The sequence below is a fragment of the Platichthys flesus genome, chromosome 20 (genome assembly GCF_949316205.1).
Source record: "Platichthys flesus chromosome 20, fPlaFle2.1, whole genome shotgun sequence".
Classification (NCBI taxonomy): Eukaryota; Metazoa; Chordata; class Actinopteri; order Pleuronectiformes; family Pleuronectidae; genus Platichthys; species Platichthys flesus.
In genome coordinates, this window is record NC_084964.1 from 3,193,439 (window position 1) to 3,215,065 (window position 21,627).

General features: G+C 41.2%; 1 protein-coding gene across 1 annotated transcript in view; it reads left to right on the forward strand.

Moving 5' to 3' along the window:
• The window catches only part of LOC133931767 (ryanodine receptor 2-like), a 109,924-nt gene that overhangs the window by 43,359 nt on the left and 44,938 nt on the right, over positions 1–21,627 (forward strand). Inside the window, exons 40-69 of the mRNA XM_062378721.1 lie at positions 1,156–1,799; positions 3,180–3,380; positions 3,666–3,771; positions 3,904–4,047; positions 4,534–4,661; positions 5,023–5,168; positions 5,578–5,692; positions 5,987–6,119; positions 6,992–7,095; positions 7,519–7,654; positions 7,808–7,994; positions 8,879–8,987; positions 9,081–9,201; positions 9,311–9,480; positions 9,973–10,193; positions 11,124–11,214; positions 11,530–11,670; positions 12,524–12,687; positions 12,803–12,881; positions 12,986–13,075; positions 13,875–14,012; positions 14,154–14,231; positions 14,416–14,491; positions 14,756–14,879; positions 15,873–15,988; positions 16,511–16,575; positions 17,472–17,593; positions 17,861–17,910; positions 20,037–20,097; positions 21,372–21,610. Of these exons, the coding sequence (XP_062234705.1) occupies positions 1,156–1,799; positions 3,180–3,380; positions 3,666–3,771; positions 3,904–4,047; positions 4,534–4,661; positions 5,023–5,168; positions 5,578–5,692; positions 5,987–6,119; positions 6,992–7,095; positions 7,519–7,654; positions 7,808–7,994; positions 8,879–8,987; positions 9,081–9,201; positions 9,311–9,480; positions 9,973–10,193; positions 11,124–11,214; positions 11,530–11,670; positions 12,524–12,687; positions 12,803–12,881; positions 12,986–13,075; positions 13,875–14,012; positions 14,154–14,231; positions 14,416–14,491; positions 14,756–14,879; positions 15,873–15,988; positions 16,511–16,575; positions 17,472–17,593; positions 17,861–17,910; positions 20,037–20,097; positions 21,372–21,610 (4,299 nt within the window). The remainder of the gene's footprint in view (positions 1–1,155; positions 1,800–3,179; positions 3,381–3,665; positions 3,772–3,903; positions 4,048–4,533; positions 4,662–5,022; positions 5,169–5,577; positions 5,693–5,986; positions 6,120–6,991; positions 7,096–7,518; positions 7,655–7,807; positions 7,995–8,878; positions 8,988–9,080; positions 9,202–9,310; positions 9,481–9,972; positions 10,194–11,123; positions 11,215–11,529; positions 11,671–12,523; positions 12,688–12,802; positions 12,882–12,985; positions 13,076–13,874; positions 14,013–14,153; positions 14,232–14,415; positions 14,492–14,755; positions 14,880–15,872; positions 15,989–16,510; positions 16,576–17,471; positions 17,594–17,860; positions 17,911–20,036; positions 20,098–21,371; positions 21,611–21,627) is intronic.

The following is a 21,627-nucleotide window of genomic DNA, read 5'->3' on the forward strand; positions in this document are numbered from 1 at the left end:
GAAGAAAAATGTAGTGCTTCACCAGACCCATCCATACATATCCCAACATATTCAGAAGGCAAATAAAGTGTAAAACGAACAGTACACAGTTATGTTGTTGTTGTAGACGAATAGTAGCAGTTTCTCTATGACTATACTCATAGTCAACCATGTATCTATAAGGTGACTGGAAAGGCAAAGCAGAAGCAAGATTATTATATATGCCTGCCCTACACTGAATCACTTCCTGAAACGATCTGGTCATTAATCCATTCGGTTGAGCTTTAGTCAGTCAGCCACACACGGCGTTACTGTTTGGAAAAGTAGAGAACGTTAAGGATAGAATGAAGGCAGCATAGTAGTAGTTTACAATGCCTGATGGAATCTGCCCTGCAATATGAAAGAATGCCTTGGATCTCTAATTGATATTGACCCAGTCATATACTCCACAGCTTTCAGTCGCTGAGTCACGCAAGCCTGCCTCTCTCTTGCCCTCATGTAGGAAGTAAAACCAAAAATAAACATGTTCTACACAATAGGGTATTGTTTAAGTTAGCAAATATTAATCAAAGTCTTCAGCTCAGAGCTCACTTGCATATAGTCCATGAACAATCGTTCTCAGGTCACTAGTTGATCAGTGGGATTGTGTAGTCAGTACAATCACTGACTGAGTCACTGAGTGAATGTGGGTCCTGAGTGATTGTGGAAGTTAATATTCCTCCACTCATGTCCTCTCTTCATCTACAATAATAATAAAGTTTACTTGTATGGCACCTTCCATACAACAAATGCAGCTCAAAGTGCAGCTTTTAATGCAGCCAGATTCAATAAAAAACATGTTATAATGTTATACAAATAAGAACAGAACAGATTTTAAGAAAAATAAATCATTTTAAATTGAACTTTAAAAGAAAAGTAGATAAAAAAGTAGATGAATAAAATAAAATGACATTTGAGTTGAGTGGGACATTCAGTTCTCTATTCATCTTCAGTTAACGAGCTGCAGAGTGTTGATCTGCGTTTTAGGTCAGTGAGTGGGACTCTGCAGTCTGAGCTGCAGCCAAGCACTTAACGTGATTGTCTTTTTATTGTACTGATCCAAGTGATTCAGTACTCTGAAAAGAACCATGATGCCCATATCTAGCATTGATCTTTCTGTCTGTCTATGCCCCACAGGCTTACTTCGTACGGGCTACTACGACATCCTCATTGACATCCACCTGTGCAGCTACGCCACTGCTCGCCTCATGATGAACAATGAGTACATTGTTCCTATGACGGACGAAACAAAGAGCATTACCCTGTTCCCCGATGAGGAGAAGAAACATGGCCTGCCAGGAATCGGCCTCAGCACCTCCTTGAGACCCAGAATGCACTTCTCATCTCCGAGTTTTGTCTGCGGGACCAGCTCATTGTATCTTAACAACGGCAGCAGTGGCTCAGGAGACTGTTTCCAGTACAGCCCTGAATTCCCCTTAGATATACTGAAAATTAAAACCATTGAGATGCTGACAGAGGCGGTGCGGGAGGGAAGCATGCATGTGCGGGATCCAATAGGGGGCAGCACGGAGTTCCTCTTTGTCCCCCTCATCAAGCTCTTCTACACCATGCTCATCATGGGAGTTTTCAAAAATGGCGATCTGAAGAACATCCTCCACCTGATCGAACCATCTGTGTTCTCTGAAAGACGAGAGGGGCAGGAGGAGACTCGCATGGACAAGATGAGGGAGGTGGAGAATGAAGGAGGGGAGGATGGAGGGAGGAACATGCCAAAAGAAGGACTGTTACAGATGAAGCTGCCAGAGCCTGTAAAACTCCAGGTAAAGTATCTCAGGTCATAAGTTATAAATTTAGTTTATTGCAGATTAATCAAGTAGCTGAACATATTTTTAGCATTTCAATAAGTAGAGTGTTTACCTCCGTCAAGGCCCAACAGAACATTGAATAAATCTTCACCAAATTACATTGAAGAAACAAACAAACAAACATTCAGAAAGAATTCCTGCCCATCCCCTTGTCATGTTTCTCTGAGGAAAGTGTCACCACTCTACCTTCATGAAATTAATTTAAGTAAACAGAAGGATGGATAGATGGATGGATGGATAAATAACAGGATGCAACAGAGGTTGCGACCTCTCACAAAATCTAAATGGACTATTTCATAAATTCAACGTTGTTTCATTGATGAATTTACAGGTCTTCTGGGTAAATAAGATGATAACTTACCCAGCTGACTTCTGGCAAAATAAATAAAACACAAGCTTAGCCAGCAGCACTTTCTGTAGATTTATGGTCATAAAAAAAATGCCTTAGCTCAATCAAATAGAGGAAGCAGGAGAGTACTGTGTCACATGGGTCCTCTCATGCTGTTACTGGCCATGCAGTTAAATCTGTTCCCTCTAAGCAGAATGTCCTCATCAATAACAAAGGTTGATGAAGTCCATGTCTTTAAATCTACTGTTCCAACTGTACACATTCTCATTGGCAGAACAACTAAGACCTGAGGAAGTAGTGGTTTGAATGTTGAATTATGTTGAGCAATTGTGTTAGAAAATATCTAAAATTACTGTAGAGCTTCTTATGTATTGGAGGTGCATGATGGAAATCTATTTATTTGATTGTATGTGAACTGCCACTGTTGTAAAAGAGACAGAGATGAAAATGACATTCATTGTTTTTATAATGGGTTTCATAATGATCACTTCCTTTTACGTAATCTATTTTAGATTCTTGAGTTAACACGAAGTACAAACTATTGCAAAACCAAAGAAATATTCCTGGTCATATTGCTATTTAACTATTCAATTCCTGTCACAGAGAAATATTACAATCAAGCAGTGCTAAATTGATCTCTTACAAAAAATACTAGAATTACCGCCCTGTGGTTGTGTGCCTCCGACGACAAGTGCAGTTTCAGTTCCTCCTGGCATTCCTTACGTATTGCCTTGACAATAACATGAGGCCACCATAACCTTTGCTTTAGGTGTTCCATACCTTGGCCGGTTTTAGCAATTAAAAACTTGAAAAGTTGTAAAAGTTTTTCATTACTTTTCAATGACAGAGACACTAAACCTCAATGACAGAGGGACTTACTTTGCCCTACATTTCATACCTTTATATTCTCTATTTGAGATTTTCAACTTAATGTGTATTTGACCTAACATCTTATGAGTTTGAATGTATCTATCATCTGTGTGCAGATGTGCCACGTGCTGCAGTACCTGTGTGACTGTCAGGTGCGTCACCGTATCGAGGCAGTGGTGGCCTTCTCTGATGACTTTGTGGCCTGTCTCCAAGACAACCAGCGGTTTCGCTACAACGAGGTGATGCTGGCGCTCAACATGTCCGCAGCTCTCACCGCCAAGAAGACCAAAGAGTTCAGATCACCTCCACAGGAGCAGGTAGGAAGAGCGCAGAAGTAAAGTTAGACTGGGCAGGAGGACAGACGAACAGCCGAGAAAGACACATGTGGACGCACATTGAATAAAGATCTAGATCATATTCTACATATTCACATTAAATGATGATATTAGTTCCAGTTTTCGCCCATTTAATGTTACTTGTTGTGCTGCTTTAGCTTCTACTGCTCATGGAGACATTTGTAATTTTAATGCATAGCATCTTTAGCATCTTTGCAAATCAGCCAATCAGGTGGTGAACAGTCACACCTGCATGTGCTCCTGCAGATCAACATGCTGCTGAACTTTAAGGACGAGAAGCAGGAGTGTCCCTGTCCTGAATACATCCGAGAGCAGCTGCTCGACTTCCATGAAGACCTGATGAGACACTGTGGTAAACGGCCCTAAGCCGAACCCCTAATCAAACACATCTATATACTGCAGTCTATGATTATGAAAAAATGAAAAGAAAAAAAAAACAGTATCCACAGTAAAACACTGTGCCCTGATTTCTCCATGCTGTCAGGTATAGAGTTAGATGAGGACAGAGACATTCACACTGACAGTGACTTCACCATTCGAGGTCGACTCCTGTCACTGGTGGAGAAAGTGGCCTATCTGAAGAAGAGGATGGCCAACCTGCCAAAGGAGAAACAAGACAGGAAGCCCAGTAAGTCCTGCGCACCATCTTATCCATAAACTATACATTTTTGTTGGCATGCAAAGTCAAGGACCTTCTCTGAGATAACACACATCATATGGTCTCTCTCTCTCTCTCTCTCTCTCTCTCTCTCTCTCTCGCTCTCTCTCTCTCTCTCTCTCCCTCTGTGTCTCTCTCTTGCTCTCTCTTTCTCCTTCTTGTGTGTGTGTTTGCTACCTAATGCACCTACGGCCTTGTGGTCAGATGGACAGTAGATATGAAAGTTGAATCACTTTTTCAGAGGTGTTTCTCATTGAACTACCACATATTTTAGTATGTCTCAGTTAATGCCCTTACTTGTGGTTTGTAAGAATATATCATCATTGAGTTTAAAACCAACTTGTTGCACTTTATTATTTGTAACAGCTGTTTTAAAAGTAAATGGGAGGTGAAAGTGGAGAAAGCGTTAAATCCCCCTTCCTCTCGTTTCCTCTCGGTCTCCCTCTGTCTCTGCAGGTACGCTGCAGCAGTTGATTTCGAATACGATGGTCCGCTGGGCCCAGGAGTCAGTTATTGAGGATCCAGAGCTGGTCAGAGCCATGTTTGTTTTGCTGCACCGTCAGTATGATGGCATTGGAGGACAGGTTGGTGTGTGTCTGTGTTTGTGTGAGTGTGGCTGTTTTCTGTGTGCATTCAAATCGAGGGTCATCACATATTTAACAACTACTTCTGTACTATACTTACTCTTACAAGTGTCATACAAACCAGATGTTTAGCTCTCTACCATTGTAAAACTGAGCTTGTTATTCAAAAGGAAAATAAGTAACTTTATTATGACTAAAATATCAAATAATGTTGAATGGTTGTGTGCAATTTTATTGTGAGAATTTTTCCAAAACAATGCAACCGATCTGGTGATCCCAAAATCCTAACATGGAAGTTAGAGTAAGTGATGAGCAAGTGTCCTGTTCAGTTTGCAGTCAGTGTTTGTCTCTGTCTGTGAAGGTGCGGGCTCTTCCTAAGACCTACACTATAAATTCAGTGTCCATCGAGGACACCATCAACCTGTTGGCTGCCCTGGGTCAGATCCGATCTCTGCTGAGCGTCCGTATGGGAAGAGAGGAGGAGAAACTAATGATCCGAGGGCTGGGGTGAGGACATACACATGTCGGTCAGACTATATTTGTATTTTGCTTTATATTCTCAGGGGATTTACTCCTTTGCGCCTTGCTCCTTCTTTCTTCTTAATCAATAACTGCCCATTTGACTGGTAATCTCATGACTATATGCAATAATATACTAAAACTGTACTTATGTCTTAATCTCAATATATCCATGTATACTTACATGTTACTGTTTTTATTTAGTATTTGGCTCAAAGACAGTTACCTTATTTTATGGGTGATAAGGGTCATCAAATGACTTGTTATTGTTAATCTAACTTCACAGAGGTTTTAAGCATAACTTGCTGTGGTTTTATTTTTACTGAGTTGTCAGGCAGTTGTTATAAACCTGATGAGAGTATCAATGACTTTTCAACCTGTTATTCTTCCTGTGTAGTGATATCATGAACAACAAGGTGTTCTACCAGCATCCTAACCTGATGAGAGCTCTGGGGATGCACGAGACGGTCATGGAGGTCATGGTCAACGTGCTCAGTGGAGGAGAATCAAAGGTATGAATAATGTTTATGCTGGAAAAAAGGTTTTAACATACTAAAGCTGGATCATAGTTTCAATGAAACCAGGATGATGAACAGCTGTAATCGGTGCAGTGCAGTGCACCCGAGCAACAACAAAACTGTGAAGAGATTTGTCTTCTGTCACCAATCAGTCCCCACAATGTGTATAAAACAGGCATTTTCAAACTTGTATCTCTTTTTTTAAACTAAAGTTTAATACATATGGACAACTTGTGTGTGGGATTCTTGTGCAATAACTCTTTACATCTTGTTTGTGTTTTATTGCAGGAAATAACTTTTCCTAAAATGGTGGCAAACTGTTGTCGGTTCCTCTGTTATTTCTGTCGAATCAGTCGTCAGAACCAGAAGGCCATGTTTGATCATCTCAGCTACCTGCTGGAGAACAGCAGCGTCGGACTCGGTAATTGTGTGTGTGTGTGTGTGTGTGTGTGTGTGTGTGCTGTAACTTGTATGTGCTGCTTCTGTTTCCCCCCCCCCCTCGGAAGACACTGAACCCAAAATTGTCCCTGATGGCAGACTCAGGCTGAGGCAGTGGAACCACCAATGTCCCTGGGTCTGTGCCCCGGGTCCTAGCCCTGGCTCTGTGCACTCTTCCTGGGGAAGTGGAGCATTGCTCCCTTGGTGTCTGGTTGTTCCTCAGTCCCCTGCATCCACTTTGCTTTTAGAAAACTGATGTATGATATATACACCGTTTAGCAGTTTATTAGGTGCACATAGCTAAAAGTAATGCAGCCCTGGAATAAATCCTGTTCAGTTTTTGATTGATTATTTAATAGGATGTAGTATGAGGTCCTGTTGAAGTGTATAACTTTATACAGTGAGGTAATTCTGGTATTCAGCCTTCTCTCACTAATATAAATGGGGTGTAAAAAATAATAGAATAATTAAATATTTTGGTACACTATAATATTTCAATTGGCTGTAGCCCATCCAAAGGACAAACGGGCAAGATACTGGATGGAACAATAGATAGAGTCATAAATAAAGTCAAGAAGCAACAATAGGTCCTGGATTCGAAAGTATCAATGGAAACATAATGTGACAAACACAAATAATAATATGATCACAAGATAATTGAAGATTAAGACCCTTTCTCACGTCCTGGCTGCTTTTAAAGGTTGTCAGTTGTAGGACACTATATTGATCTGATTCTGGCTTCCTTGTTTATTTATATATATTTATATAATTCCTCTCCTCCCCTCCTCCTGTCCTCTCCTGTCTCCCTCCTGTCCTCTTCTCTCTTCCTCCTCTCCTGTCTTCTCCTCTCCTCAGCATCTCCATCCATGCGAGGCTCTACTCCTCTCGATGTGGCTGCAGCATCCGTAATGGATAATAACGAGTTGGCCCTGGCTTTGAGAGAACCAGACCTGGAGAAGGTGAGGTGACAAACATTTACACAAACACTAAACACCAGAATTACCACTGGTTGGTTGCGAGGACTTTATAAACCAGTGAAGTTTCATCCTGGGAGAGGGATCCCCTAACGTGTGGCTCTCTCTGAGGTCTCTATGTTATTTTCCCTGTTAATGGGGTATTTTTGGTAGTTTCTCCTTAATCTTCCTGACGGTTAAGGGCAGAGAAGGTCACACCTTGTTAAGCCCTATGAGGCATTAACAGTGATTTGTAAATAAGGGCTATCCAAATAACTATTGATAATACTGAATATAATCAACTGTCCTAACTCCATGGGTTCATGAGAAGTTTCCTTGCCACACCTTTGAGCTGTGCAGAGATTTTTCTCATAACTGTCCAGATGGTATTGATGATAAAAACTACCTCTACTTTTCACTTGTCTGCAGGTGGTGCAGTACCTGGCCGGCTGTGGGCTGCAAAGCTGTGTGATGCTGGTGCGTAAAGGATACCCTGACATCGGCTGGAACCCTGTGGAGGGGGAGCGCTACCTCGACTTTCTGCGATTTGCTGTTTTCTGCAACGGTGAAAACACGGAATCACTTTCAATTCACAATTCCATTTTTTCACAAGTGACATAATCGCTCAAATTATTTCCTACTGAAGACTGTTTGTGAGAGAAGCATGTGTCTGGAATCAGCATGGTGTCATAAACACCTCTACCGCTCTCCTTTCCAGGCGAAAGCGTGGAGGAGAACGCCAACGTAGTGGTGAGGCTTCTGATTCGCCGACCAGAATGCTTTGGCCCTGCTCTTCGGGGTGAGGGTGGTGATGGATTGTTGTCAGTGATGGAGGAAGCCATTAAGATCTCCCAGGATTCCTCAAGGGATGGTCCTTCTCCCACTTCTGAGAGCAGCAAATCGCTGTAAGACATCTCTCGCCTCTATATTTGCTCTTACAGTGTTACGGTGATAATGAGTTATCAGAGTATTCACAGTTATACAGTCTATTGTATTTATCGTGGTCTACATTTATGAGGACCTCATTACTGCTCAGTAGCTAAGTGCATGTCCATTCATGTTCATGAGAAAGGACAGAAACACTGTAAGTCATATGTTGCTTTGCTGAGGAATTGTGGGAGAGCAGCCTTCTCTCATAAACCAGGTTTTGCTGTATCGATAATACCAACTGTGGTGTGCTGAAGTCTTTCAATGCCTCCTTTCATCACCTTCATGAGCATGCTAGTGTGAATTTCCTTAATAATTGTCTTATGTCAGCCCAGGGAGAAAGAATGAAGCTTTGTGTGAAAATATGTAAAGAGAAGCGCTTACCACCGCCTTTATTTATTAGCACAATCAAATAAAACATAAAAAAATGCCCAGATAATAAATAATATATGGTGCACTGGGAGGCAGAGAGGCTTTCTTGAGGACTGTATATTGAAATGGAATTCCACAAAATTAGACAATACATTCAGTAAAGGATTTAAATATCAATGTCAACAGACTAATAATAACATGATATGAATAATCAGAAAAACAACAATAACTAGAAGATTCAGAAGAGTCCTTACATCTGCCAAAGACTAACATGCCCCTTAAGTCCAATCAAGCTGCTTCAATTTACTGGAGTCCTATCTGACCAATACTGCACTCTTCTAGTTGTAATCCCTCGTGTAGTTGTTGCGTAACCCTGCTAACTACCAGACCCATTAACAACAAACTACACAGATGGTATCATCAAGATTGAAGGGAAAAGATAATGTGTGAGGGACTTTATTGTTTATGTGTGTGGATGTGTGTGTAGCAGTGGCATGCTGGAAGAAGAGGAAGATGACACCATCCACATGGGGAATGCCATCATGACCTTCTATGCTGCTCTCATTGACCTACTAGGTCGCTGCGCTCCTGAGATGCATGTGAGTGACACCACACTCGCTCGCACATACACACAAACACACACACACACACACACATAAATGGTCACACTAAAATACCATCTTCTACATCAGTTGATCCATGCTGGTAAAGGGGAAGCGATCCGTATCAGGGCCATTCTGAGGTCTCTCATTCCCATCGAAGACCTGGTGGGTGTCATCAACATCCCATTCTCAATGCCCAACCTGGCTAAAGGTAAACAATACCACCAATAACAACCACAACCGATGTGCATGAAACATTTAAAATCTAGATTCTGTAACCTTGTGTGTGCATGTGTGTGTTTGTGCCTGTGCATTTACAGATGGGATGGTGGTGGAGCCAGACATGTCGGCTGGTTTTTGTCCAGACCATAAAGCAGCCATGGTGCTGTTCCTGGACCGGGTCTATGGTATAGAAGACCAGAATTTTCTACTCCACCTGCTGGAAGTCGGTTTCTTACCAGACCTGAGAGCTGCTGCCTCTTTGGACACTGTGAGCACTGTGTGTGTCTGTGCGCTTGTGTGCATGCAAGTGTGTGTGTGTGTATGTTCATGTTTTCGTGCATGCGTTTAGGCGTGTGTGTAGCTGTGACTTCTTTCAGCTAAATCAGCTGTTTGCCCTTTGCCATTTCCTTGAAGGTAAACCAGTAATTATTTTAACACATCAACAATGGTTCAATTGATTTATTGATTTGAGGCCACACTTTCAATCTACCTCGTATTTACCAGGAATAGCTGAGTATCTAAAAGGTAAAAAGACATGAAAATCTCCTGAGCATGTTCATGCACCACTGCAGATGATGACAAACTCAACATGTTTAGTCCAAGTCGTGTGTGGGTTGTCATATTGTTCAATCTCATATTGTAGCAGCACTTTGAACTTGTAGACTCAACCACAAACACAACTGGCTCCTCTTTAGTCACAGTGTCCTGACCAGATTCATTTTTGCCATCAACTCTTCCACTGTCTCTGTATTTGTGTCAGGTTGCTCTCAGTGCCACAGACATGGCACTGGCCCTCAACAGGTATCTGTGTACAGCCGTGTTGCCTCTCCTGACTAAATGCGCGCCACTGTTTGCGGGGACAGAGCCGTTTGCCTCGCTGATTGACTCCCTTCTTCACACGGTTTACCGCCTGTCCAAAGGCTGCTGCCTCACCAAGGCCCAGAGGGACGCCATAGAGGACTGTCTGCTGGCTGTTTGTGGGTAAGACTGGAATTTAAATTGGCTGTGGTACCTCAGACATTTGTATGTGAGCATCAATAGAGTCCCAGTGTGGACTAGGCACTTAGAGACAAGGCCCAACAGATCCCTCATGAAACAACATTTAAATTCAGAGTATCCAGTTTTTCATTTGGAGTCGCACCAAATTGCACACAGTCATACCAGTCCCCTTAACCTAAACATTTTAATGTTAATTCCTGGATCCACTTCTTGAGACAGATCCGCACCAAACTTGTGTGTGATGTTGAGAAAACAATGATAGACTTTAACAAGTGGTGTCAAATGAGGGAGAGGGCAGAATCAGATGGGAGCATGTAAAACGCACTCTTCGATTGTAGTTGAACTCCATTTATTACAGCTGCAGTTTGGATTCACTGAGAATCCATGGACATTACATTACATTACATGTCATTTATCCGACGCTTTTATCCAAAGCGACTTACATTTTTAGAACACTCAGCATTTTATGAGGGGCCATTTAGGGGTTCAGTATCTTGCCAAGGACACTTAGGCATGCAGATGGGATAGAGTGGGATTCGAACCGGCAACCTTCTTGTTGCAGAGCCCCCGCTCTATCCCCTAGGCCACGCTCTCCCCTGCGTGAGGCACACTGCAGCATTTGACTTTAGTCATTTTGACTCGGTTTTGTGGGCATCACTATAGCTTTTATACTCTGAACTGCTTTGGATTCAACTTGACTCTAAGCTGCTAATCATTTCATTAGTTAACCATTCAGGATGCTTGTTCCCTCCATCGATGCATTTTAGTCCAGCAGTTTCTCTGTGTTATAATGTGACTGTTTTCAGGTTGAGCTCATCATTTTTTCAACTACGTTTTGACACTGCTTATGCCCCATTGCTTCTTCTATGCCAATTCAATTAGCCAACCAATGTGTGTTGTCTTAATGTGCAGTAAGCTGAGACCCTCCATGATGCAGCATCTGCTGAGGAGGCTGGTGTTTGACGTCCCCCTCCTTAATGAACACACCAAAATGCCTCTGAAGGTGAGAAACAAATCAGTTATGTCTTGTTCAAAGCACTTATATTAAGACGAATGATAATTTTATGCTACCATTTGCAATCGACACATTTTTAATGATATGTTTTTAGATCCAACATGATATTGTGATCATGTGTTAAGGTGACAAGAGTTCAAAGCAACACAATGCACTTGTACAAGTGCACTTCCTTTGCAACTGTACCTCATATTCACTAAAAAAAAACACATTTTGACCTTAGTCAAAAGACAGTGCTTTGTAACTGTGGCTCTTGCTGTAGCTTAGTTAAAATGTTTTATAAACCCTTCTTCACTTCCCAAGCTGTTGACCAATCACTACGAGCGTTGTTGGAAGTATTACTGCCTGGTTGGAGGCTGGGGCAACTTTGGAGCTGCATCAGATGAGGAACTTCACCTCTCCAGGAAACTGTTCTGGGGAATATTTGACGCTCTGTCATACAAGGTGAGGCTTTTTGGAAATATATGAATTGGTAAGGGGTTTCGAGTTTCAAAAATGATTGCAGCAGATCCCGATATATCCTAATGTTGAGTCTCCAAGTATGACTCAAAGCCCAAAATATAACCACTGAGTACTTAATTTTCCACAAGGCACCTCTTAGTTTAGACATTCAGTGTCAGGTAACTTTTAAACTCCACACCCCTAATTTGTCACTCAGGGTTATTATAGTTACGTTTTAGTCTCAGAATTGGAATTTGGTCTATTGCCAAGAAGGTTTGCACATACATGGAATTTGCTGTGGTGTGTTTGTGCAATAATAAATATGAAAAATATAAAACAGTTGAAACCTAAATAAAATATAAAATACTATAGAGAACTTAAAAATATACTATAAGCGGGGAGGGATTGTGCAAGCTGTACAGCTATTGTTATTTGTAAATTGTCGAGTGTCAAAGTCACAGGTAGGGACATCAGTGCGGTTCGGCTAAGGCTTAAATATTTTCGAGGTCATTAATACTGTCTGTAGTTGTTCATATGGGTATTATGACCTTTCCCAATGCCCCATGCTGTCACTGCGAATCCTGTGACATATAACACAAAGTGGCAAAGTTAACAGCCAGTCCTGTTGTGCCGCCTCTGGTTGTACAGGTGAGCCATATCTGAGATCGGGGCATTAGTAGTGCAACCTACTTTTCATCACTCTGACTGTTATGGTTTCCGTGTAATGGAATTTATCATTATATTCTGTGAACACCTCAAACTTCTGTGACTGACAGCACTATAGATGAACCTGCAGGGAAAGCAGTGCTGTCTAATGTGTAAAGCTGCACACTCTGTCTGTGTCTCTGTGATCCAGCGCTATGACCAGGAGCTGTTTAAGCTGGCGCTGCCATGTCTCAGTGCTGTGGCGGGCGCCCTCCCTCCAGATTACATGGAGTCTAACTACATGGTCATGATGGAGAAACAATCGTCCATGGACTCAGAGGGAAACTTCACTCCTCAGCCTGCAGACACTTCCAAGTAAACAAACAGACGTTTATGAATGATTCCTTAAAAAAATTGATAAACTGCAAAATTGATAAACTGCAACAAGAGACACCTCATATGTGACTGTGAATTTTTCTGTTATCATCAGTGTGACTGTCCCAGAGAAACTGGACTATTTCATCAGCAGATATGCAGAGCACAGCCATGAAAAGTGGTGTATAGAAAAGGTAAGGAGTGACAAGTCCAACGCTGGGGTCATCCTGTTACTGATTTTTTTTAAAGACGTCACGCGAGTGGAATTTTTGACAAATCTTTCCTGTGTATTGCACAGTTTTCCAACGGCTGGTCGTACGGGGATCAGCTCTGTGAAATCAGCAAGAGCCACACTTTACTGAAACCATACAAAGGCCTCTCTGAGAAGGTAGTGTGCATGCAACAGGCAAGAAGACCTAAAGGTGTTAAAGTGTATCTGAGGTCAACACTGGACCTGTGCAGCAGGGCTCATTTTGTCACTCTTTTACAAATATACAGATTTCGTGTTTGAACCAATTTGATTGAGTTGATTTGGTCAATTGATTTTCATATTGATTGCCGGAAGTTTAAAAACTGAAGCCTTGATTCAGAAGAGCTGCGTGGTTCTTTTTATTTCTCTGCACTGGCAACGGCTGGAATTGGAGACATTATGCATTGGGTTGCCGTCAGTCTCACTTCTGTGGCACAGACATTAATTTGGATTCAAGGATTAACTGATTTAAATTTGGTGGTCAGAAGCTAAAGGTCAAGTTGGCTCTGACCTCATAAATCACATTATTAGTCATAACCCAAGAGTTCATAGACTTTTTCTGACTAAATTTAGCACAAATGTCTGATTGGACACAATGAAAGAGTGGAGATGTTCTAAGGTCAGCTTCACTGTAACATCATAATGTTCTGCAAATATACTTTTCTGGCTGTTTTTTGGCACATAGTAGAACAGAAGGACAGATTGTGATTTTTCACACAATTTGTGTAAAGCTGCAAGGTGATGATTCTGTTTTCCTCACAATTTTAATGGCATAGATTGGTAGAAGTCTTTTTATAGACTTACTTTGCAGCAACTTGCATGCTGTCATTATTCACTGTAAGCAGCTGTATGACACTGGAAATATCCTGAGAAGTTATCTTTTGCAAAGCGAACACCGGACCCTTTGTAATGGATCAATAAGGTTGTGTTCTTGTAGGATAAAGAATCCTACTGCTGGTCAGTCAAAGAGTCTCTGATGACCATGCTGTCTTGGGGCTGGAGCATCGAGAGGATCAGGGAGGGAGACCCTGCCAGCCTCCACAACAAGTCCCGGAGGATATCACAAGCCAGCCAGGTACACACTGATACATTCACACCAGCATACACACAATTACACTCACATGCAAAGGAGTTAAACATTTGGCTGGAAATTATAGTCATACAGAAAACCTCATGAGAAGGTGACAGTAGCATTCAGTGTGTTTCTCTTCCACAGCTATCTTTTGAGGGAAATGCAGCTTTCAGCCCGAGACCCATTGATATGAGTAATGTAACACTGTCCAGAGACATGCAGGTAGGCCACTGTATACATCTGAAGAATAAAATGATAAACTGCATATGATCAAAATAATGGAAATTCACTGTGTTTGATCCCTGAGCTGTTGTGGCACTTAGACCATAAGCTATGGAGGATGAAGATATGAATGGAGATGTGCAGTGCAACAGAGTCACATATGTTTTATATTGTGTTTGTCCAGTCTATGGCAGAGCTGCTGGCAGAGAATTATCATAATATCTGGGCCAGGGAAAAGAAGACGGAGCTGGAAGCCAAAGGTAAATCTAACACATCCTCACACTGTGTTTCCTAAATCCCCATATTTTTTTTTTTCTTTTGCTGCCATTTTTGTCAGTTATTAATGTTGATGTCTTTAGCTTGGAACAAAGGCAAGGGTCAGAATTCCAGGAGTTTGTCTGAATCAGGATATGAATATACAAAGTTGGGTTTAAGCTAGTTTTACAAACTTAAATATAAGGGTTCTCTTTACATTAGCAGTTTTTCTTTTGTCTTTTATCCTCGTGGGGTGTTGTTCTGTCCAGGTGGAGGAAACCATCCCCTTCTGGTTCCTTATGATACACTGACTGCCAAAGAGAAATCTAAAGACAGAGAAAGAGCCCAAGACATCCTCAAGTTCCTTCAGATCAACGGCTACACTGTGTCCAGGTGGGAAATAGGAAAACACTCGTCACAAGAAATGGAAAAAGTGCAACATCCTTTTCATGATGCTGGTGTGCCGCTGTATGTGCATGGCAGTCTGACCCAATGTCACATAATATAAACTTCATCAGTGCGTGTTTGCTCCAAAAGTCATAGGACATGTTGAACCTAAACTAACAGAGATATAGTGATTGATGAAGACAGATCATCTGCACAGATGTCTGAGGAAAAACGCTGAATTCATATATAACGTTCACAGTACTGAATAAAAGCATGAACTTGTAACTTGTAAGCCTTGGTTGTCTGTACTTGAATATATGAGTTTATTACAATATGGATCTGTATACAGAGACAATTATTTGCTGAAAGTCAATCCAGAAAGCTTAAGGGACAATAAAGCATTTCAGTATAATACCAAAAGGGAGGGAACAGATAGGAGTCTGTGTCACTATAAGTTCCGACAAGATGTACATTATCCTCATGGGATACAGACTGTCAAGGTTCGACAGGGAAAGGATGGCAACTCCTAACACAAAACAGACAACATTTAATCCAAAGAATGACTGCAGAGGCTTTAGACCTCTCAGGTCCGACAATTGTGAAACATAATTCAGGTCAGGCATAACATCATTTTAAAGGTATTAGAGTGAGCATAAGTAACAAATTCCCTCAGAGTGATATATAATGATGTATAATAGTCCATTTTTATATTCAAACTGTTAAATGAGAGAATGACACCCGTGCCACACCTAAACCCTCCAGACCTATCTTTGTCCAGAGAGAAAATATACTCTCTCATGTAAAGTGCTTGTTCATTGCGGGAACTGTTGGTTTCTCTATAATTGTTAAGGTATTTACCTTCTATGTAAAGTGTATTTTGATAATGTATATCGTTTCCCTATACAAATTGGATTAAATTAACGTAGCAAAATTGAAAAATAAGTGTCTTTCCAAAACAATATCAGTCTATCATTTTGATGTAATGTGTCTTGTTCCCAGAGGTGTAAAGTCCCAGGAGCTGGACACTCCAGCTATAGAGAAACGATTTGCCTACACCTTCCTCCAGCAGCTCATCACATACGTGGACCAGGCCCATCAACACATGATGGAGTTTGGTGAGAATCATCTCCTGTCGAATGAAAGATAAACATATGACAGTTCATCCATTAATACGATGGAATGTGCATGCAAGGTTTTATTTATGTAGGTGAATATTAAATCTTGATATTATTTAAATTAGATTCACAATGGCTGGTGCAGAGTGAAATGTGTGGGTGGTTACCTGATCATTAGCACAATTTATCTGTCTGTGTGAAAATCTAATTGTTTCAATTGACCCGAGTTCAGAAGAATAAAGGGTTTTCTATCATAAGCTCTTGCACAGGAATAGTATTTTAGATCCCTCTATGATTTATAGTAGCCACACACAATAGCTGTTTATCTGTTATAATCCATATTCATGGTAAAGAGTTTTATGCGATAAATTGCTAAAGCAAATACAATGTACCCAGGTGCCTTAGAAAATAAACAGTTTATTTTGAGTAGTAAGTGTGCTTCCCTCGGTGCTCTTGATGTGAATGTCACCAGGTTGTGCTATCCAGGTTTTATCATGCGATTCTGCTCTCCTGTTCATTTAGATCTGGGAACAAGAGTGAAGGGAGAGACGATTCCCCATGAGCAGCAGATTAAGTTCTTTGGAAAGGTCAGAACTCATCATCTGTTTTTCATCTCATGAGTGTTAGTTGGGAAATTGGGTATGTCTTTTCATGTATTTTCAATCTTATAGAAGAAAAACATTCAAGTACATCTGGCTGTTTGGTGCTTGACAATTCTCCCTGTGTACAAAATGTTGTCTAATTAAAATGTAACACTGTATTCAACATTCAAGTGGGGTTGCAGAGCCTGAGGCAACGACTGAAACTGACAGTGTGCTTTACAACATTGTTTTTGATGAATAAGTGTGTCAGCAGTATTTAGATCTGAAGATTCAAGTAAATTAAATGTCTTCTTAAAAATTATCCTTAATATATCAGAAATATTGGTCCAAACCTTTGACTAACTTGCTACTTAGCAACAAACAAGTATTGGACAAATTCAAATGTGACCTGATTATGGTGCCAGAGGAAAAGTCAGGGAATCACATCACAGTTCATTCCTCAGATTGTGGAGTGGTCCCACCAAGACACACACTCAACCAGTCACAAGTCAGTCTCAGCTGTCAATCATGACATCTCAAAACATTAAAACCAAACTTATCAGAAACTTGAACAGTTGCCCGTTTGTCAGTGGGATAGGAAATACCTAAATGACAGAAACCATCTTTGCAAAAGTTTATTCAGCATGTACTTTGACTTAATAACTTGGTCCATGTCCCATCTGCTAACATGGAAGAGGCAGGGTTTATGACCTGTACTGCATCCAGCCACCAGGGGGTGATTTAGATGTTTTGGTTTCACCTCTACATGCTGTTAAACATTCTGTCCTTGATGAAGGCAGAATTTTTTTATAATTTCTAAGGACATGGGTTGGACTGTTTACTTTGTCTGTTTCAAAGGACAGTGTTAATTACACTGTGTGTTTCTGCTATTTAACCCACAGGTTGTCTTGCCATTGGTGGATCAGTACTTTAAAAACCATAGGCTGTACTTCCTGTCCACAGCCATTCACCCAATCAGCAGTGGTGGCCATGCCTCCAACAAGGAGAAGGAGATGGTGACCAGGTGAGTGTGGCAAAGGAGCCAGTGATGGCAGTTTCGTTGGGTATAGCACTTTAACTTTTGTATTTTTCTTAAAAAACTAATATTTTGAAATCACAAAACGTTTATGACAGTCAACAAGCTGTTGGAATTCTTAAAACCAGGTTATGAGACTTTATATACAATACCTCCTGCACTTTTCCCCTGGGTCTGTCTCATTTGATTATTTCTTATCTATTTCTCTGCTTCCCTCTCCACCTCCTCCTCTCTCCTTCCATTGAATCTTTTCAGTCTTTTCTGCAAACTGGGAGTTCTTGTCAGACATAGGATATCCTTGTTTGGTAAGGATGGTTTGTATGTCATGCTTTTTGGTTGGTGAGACATTACACAAGTGCTGAGTGTTAGATATTGTGCAGTATGAGTGGACCCATGACTCATGGCATGCCAACCGAAGCCGGGGTTAAAACCTGTCACCTTTCAGGGAAACTCACTGTTTTGAATCTAAAGTAAACTTTTTTTTTTTTTAATGAGTGAACACAAGCCATCACAATTAGGAATTAAAATTAGGTGTCAATATAATATCCAACCAAATTCATTCCCCCCACCATCCTCATAACGCCCCCATTAACGTGATGGCAGCTCTTCATGTAGATATTACATGTCCTAATCTCAGAGTGACACTTTCAATGTGGGTTCACACAGCCTTTAAAAGTCTCATTTTAAAGCTTCCTGCATTTATGCCTGATTTTAGGAAAAAATGAAGAACTCAACTATTGTGATCCTTCAGCACTCGGTATCCCATAATCCATTTGGATCAGACAATTTCTCTGTTGTTGCTTTCAGGTGGTTCTTCTAAATGTGGTAAATATCACTTTTTATATCTGGTGACCATAAAATATATAATTTTTATTGCAAATCTAAATAAAGGCCAAGCATATTATTTAGTTGACCCATTACACCCTTTTTTCATATTTAAAGAAACATTGCAAACATGATGTCTGTGTCATCAACCTCTGCCTATTAATTGGATATCGGTCTTACTGCAGGATATGGAGACTCCCATTTTGCCAGACAAGCTTATCTTGACAACAACCAAACCCCTCTCACACTAATGTGTGTGTGAATGACACATGTCCATTATGAGCATGAGCTATGATTGAAGATCCACCTTTTAAAAGCCTACATGTGAGACAGACCATTTAGATGCTCTGATAGAGTAGATATCCCCTAAACAGAGGACAAGAGTCTGCCAAACCCATGATATAAATCACTTGTGGTATTCTCTACATTCACATGCAAAGTGCAAACTGGGCACACCATATGCAACAGCTGCTTCTCCACAGAACACTGTAGGGTCCACTGGTGGGCATGGATTTATTCAATTTGGGAAAAAATCAGGATGGAGGCTCAAAGTCACCCTGAGGTTCCCAGGGCAATATACAAACAGGCAAGATGCACAGGAAGTACATGAATGTTACTTACATGTTTGGTTTTGGCCAAAGTCTAGAAGAGCAAAGCTGCCTCAAAACATCTCCATGTTAATATGTTTGAGTAGGTCAAGAACAGGCCCTGTGAGGGTTTACACAACTTCTGCCACATATTTGAACAGGGACTATATGATTTATACCTTAATCATCAAACTGCACAGCCTGAGAAATGATCTGACAGTATGTGGCTCTTAATAGTCGTGTGTGCATGCGTGTGTGTGTGTGTGTGTGTGTGTGTGTGTGTGTGTGTGTGTGCATGCACGCATGATATTGTGGGTGTGTTCACACTATACTCTGCACAGCACCTGTGTGTTGTGTGGTCGGTGATGGAACTTGTTGTATAAAGTAAATTGTTGCACTTCCTATTTGTCATTTTCTTCAATGTTAAAAGGTTTTCTAATGCAGATTCAACCTTGATACAAGTGGAGACAAAGACATACTTTGGACTATTAAAATCTAACATTTAAATATAGATTATTGGTTTAATTAGGCTATTTAAATATGATCAATGGTGAAACTGTATATGTTAATTCCGCCACCTCATATGGTAGTATACAATTTAAGTAAATAATAAATATATTGTATAGTTTAAAATCACTTATGCATTACATTTAAACAATGTAAATGGAACATCCTTTTCTTTGAAAATGATGCTCCTCTGTGTTTTTCATTAAAAAGACAATCATCATAAAGGGGTTCCTCAGATTTTTTTTTTCAGGCAGTTCAAGTTGGTTTTTCAACAAGCAGCGTCAGTCTTGTTTGTGTGTGTCTGTGTCTGTGTGTGACGGGTCCTAACCACTTCAACGGGCTGTTTGAGGGCGAACATTTGGTTTTGGGCTAGGTAATGCATTATGTCAATCAGTGTCTTCACAACTATAGAGAGACGTGCATGTGTGTGTCTGTGTGTCTTTTGGGCCTGAATGATAAGGGCCGCAAATTCTGACCAGTTTGTGTATCGTGTTATCCTCTCTGGTCTCCAGGTAACAATGCCACATCCATCGTCAACTGTCTGCAGATACTGGGACAAAGCCTGGATGCCAGGTAATGACAGAATCACTGTGACACGTGTTTTGTCATCACAGCAGGGATTGCATTTAAAGGTGCAATATGTATGTTTAGCCCACTAAATCTCAACTGTACACAGGGCCGGCCCTAGCAAATTTGGCGCTCTAGGCAAGCTTCACTCCTGGTCTTTATAAGGCACAATAACAATACATGACTTAATTACAGAGTCTGTGTGTGTCGGAGCTGAACGACACACTGTTAAGTAAACAATATACTATCGCGACCCGCCTGCAAGGCGCAGGTAAAATAAACACCTATACAGGCGAATGTAGCCCCGCCCACCTAATGCGCGAGTTTCTAAGTTATTACCAGTCTAAGTAGAAAATCAAAACAACATCAACACGTCTCAATTACACCCGTGGTGATCAACCGAAGCTTTAGGAGCTAACGTAGGTGACTCTCACCCACTACTAACTGGGTGAATGCAGCAGCAGTAAAGACATGGAGCATTCAGTTCCTCATCCAGACTGCACCTGACAGTGCAGTCTGGATGAGGAACTGAATGCCGTGCCAAACGTTCCACTTGAGTGCTGCGGTCATTCACTGATTTCTCTAATGAAACTACTTAAATTACTTGGGCCAGGGGGCGCAAAAAACTCTGCCCAGCAAAAAAAATAAATATATATTATGTCTTATTTTATTTTTTATTTTTTTCCTCGGCGCAGTTTTTGGCGCCCCCCTCTGAGTGGCGCACTAGGCAACCGCCTATGTCGCCTGTAGGATAGACCGGCCCTGACTGTACAACCCATGTAGATGACATTAAGCCTATAACTGCTGCACATGGCCATCATAGAATTCATCTGTACCAAATGTGGCTTTTGCCAAGATAGACGGAGTGAATGTTTCACCATTAGCATCGCGGAATCTGTAGAAGTCTGTGCTCTTTCTCAAGCTTCACTGAAACCACCAATATTACATTTCACATCAGCGTTGGCATACAGCATGAGATGTGTAATAAAAAATCACTGTCATCAAGATCTTTCACATGACTAAGGAGTCATAAAGGACCAGGGTTACTCTCAGATTTCAGTGAGGAAATCTTACAAGCTTACAGTTCCAGAAGCTGGATATAATGAGGCAAATATACCCCGCAGTCTTAATTTAGTTGGGCATTTGGAGCTCTGTTAAACCACTGAAAGTTTCACTGAATTGATTATTTTCATGACTGATTCTACAGTCCTATCAGTTGGTGGAATAAACCATCCCTTGTGTAGATAATTGCTGAAAACTTAACTCTCCCCATACATCAGGACAGTGATGAAGACTGGTCTGGAGTCAGTGAAGGTGGCCCTGCGGTCGTACTTTGACAGCGCCGCAGAGGATCTGGAGAAGACACAAGAGAACCTCAAGCTGGGTCAGTTCACCCACAGCAGAGAGCAGCCACGAGGTGTCACTCAGATCATCAACTACACCACCTTCGCCCTGCTGCCTGTCCTGTCCTCCCTGTTCGAGCACATCGGACAGAACATGTTCGGAGAGGACCTCATATGTGAGTACCCACTTACT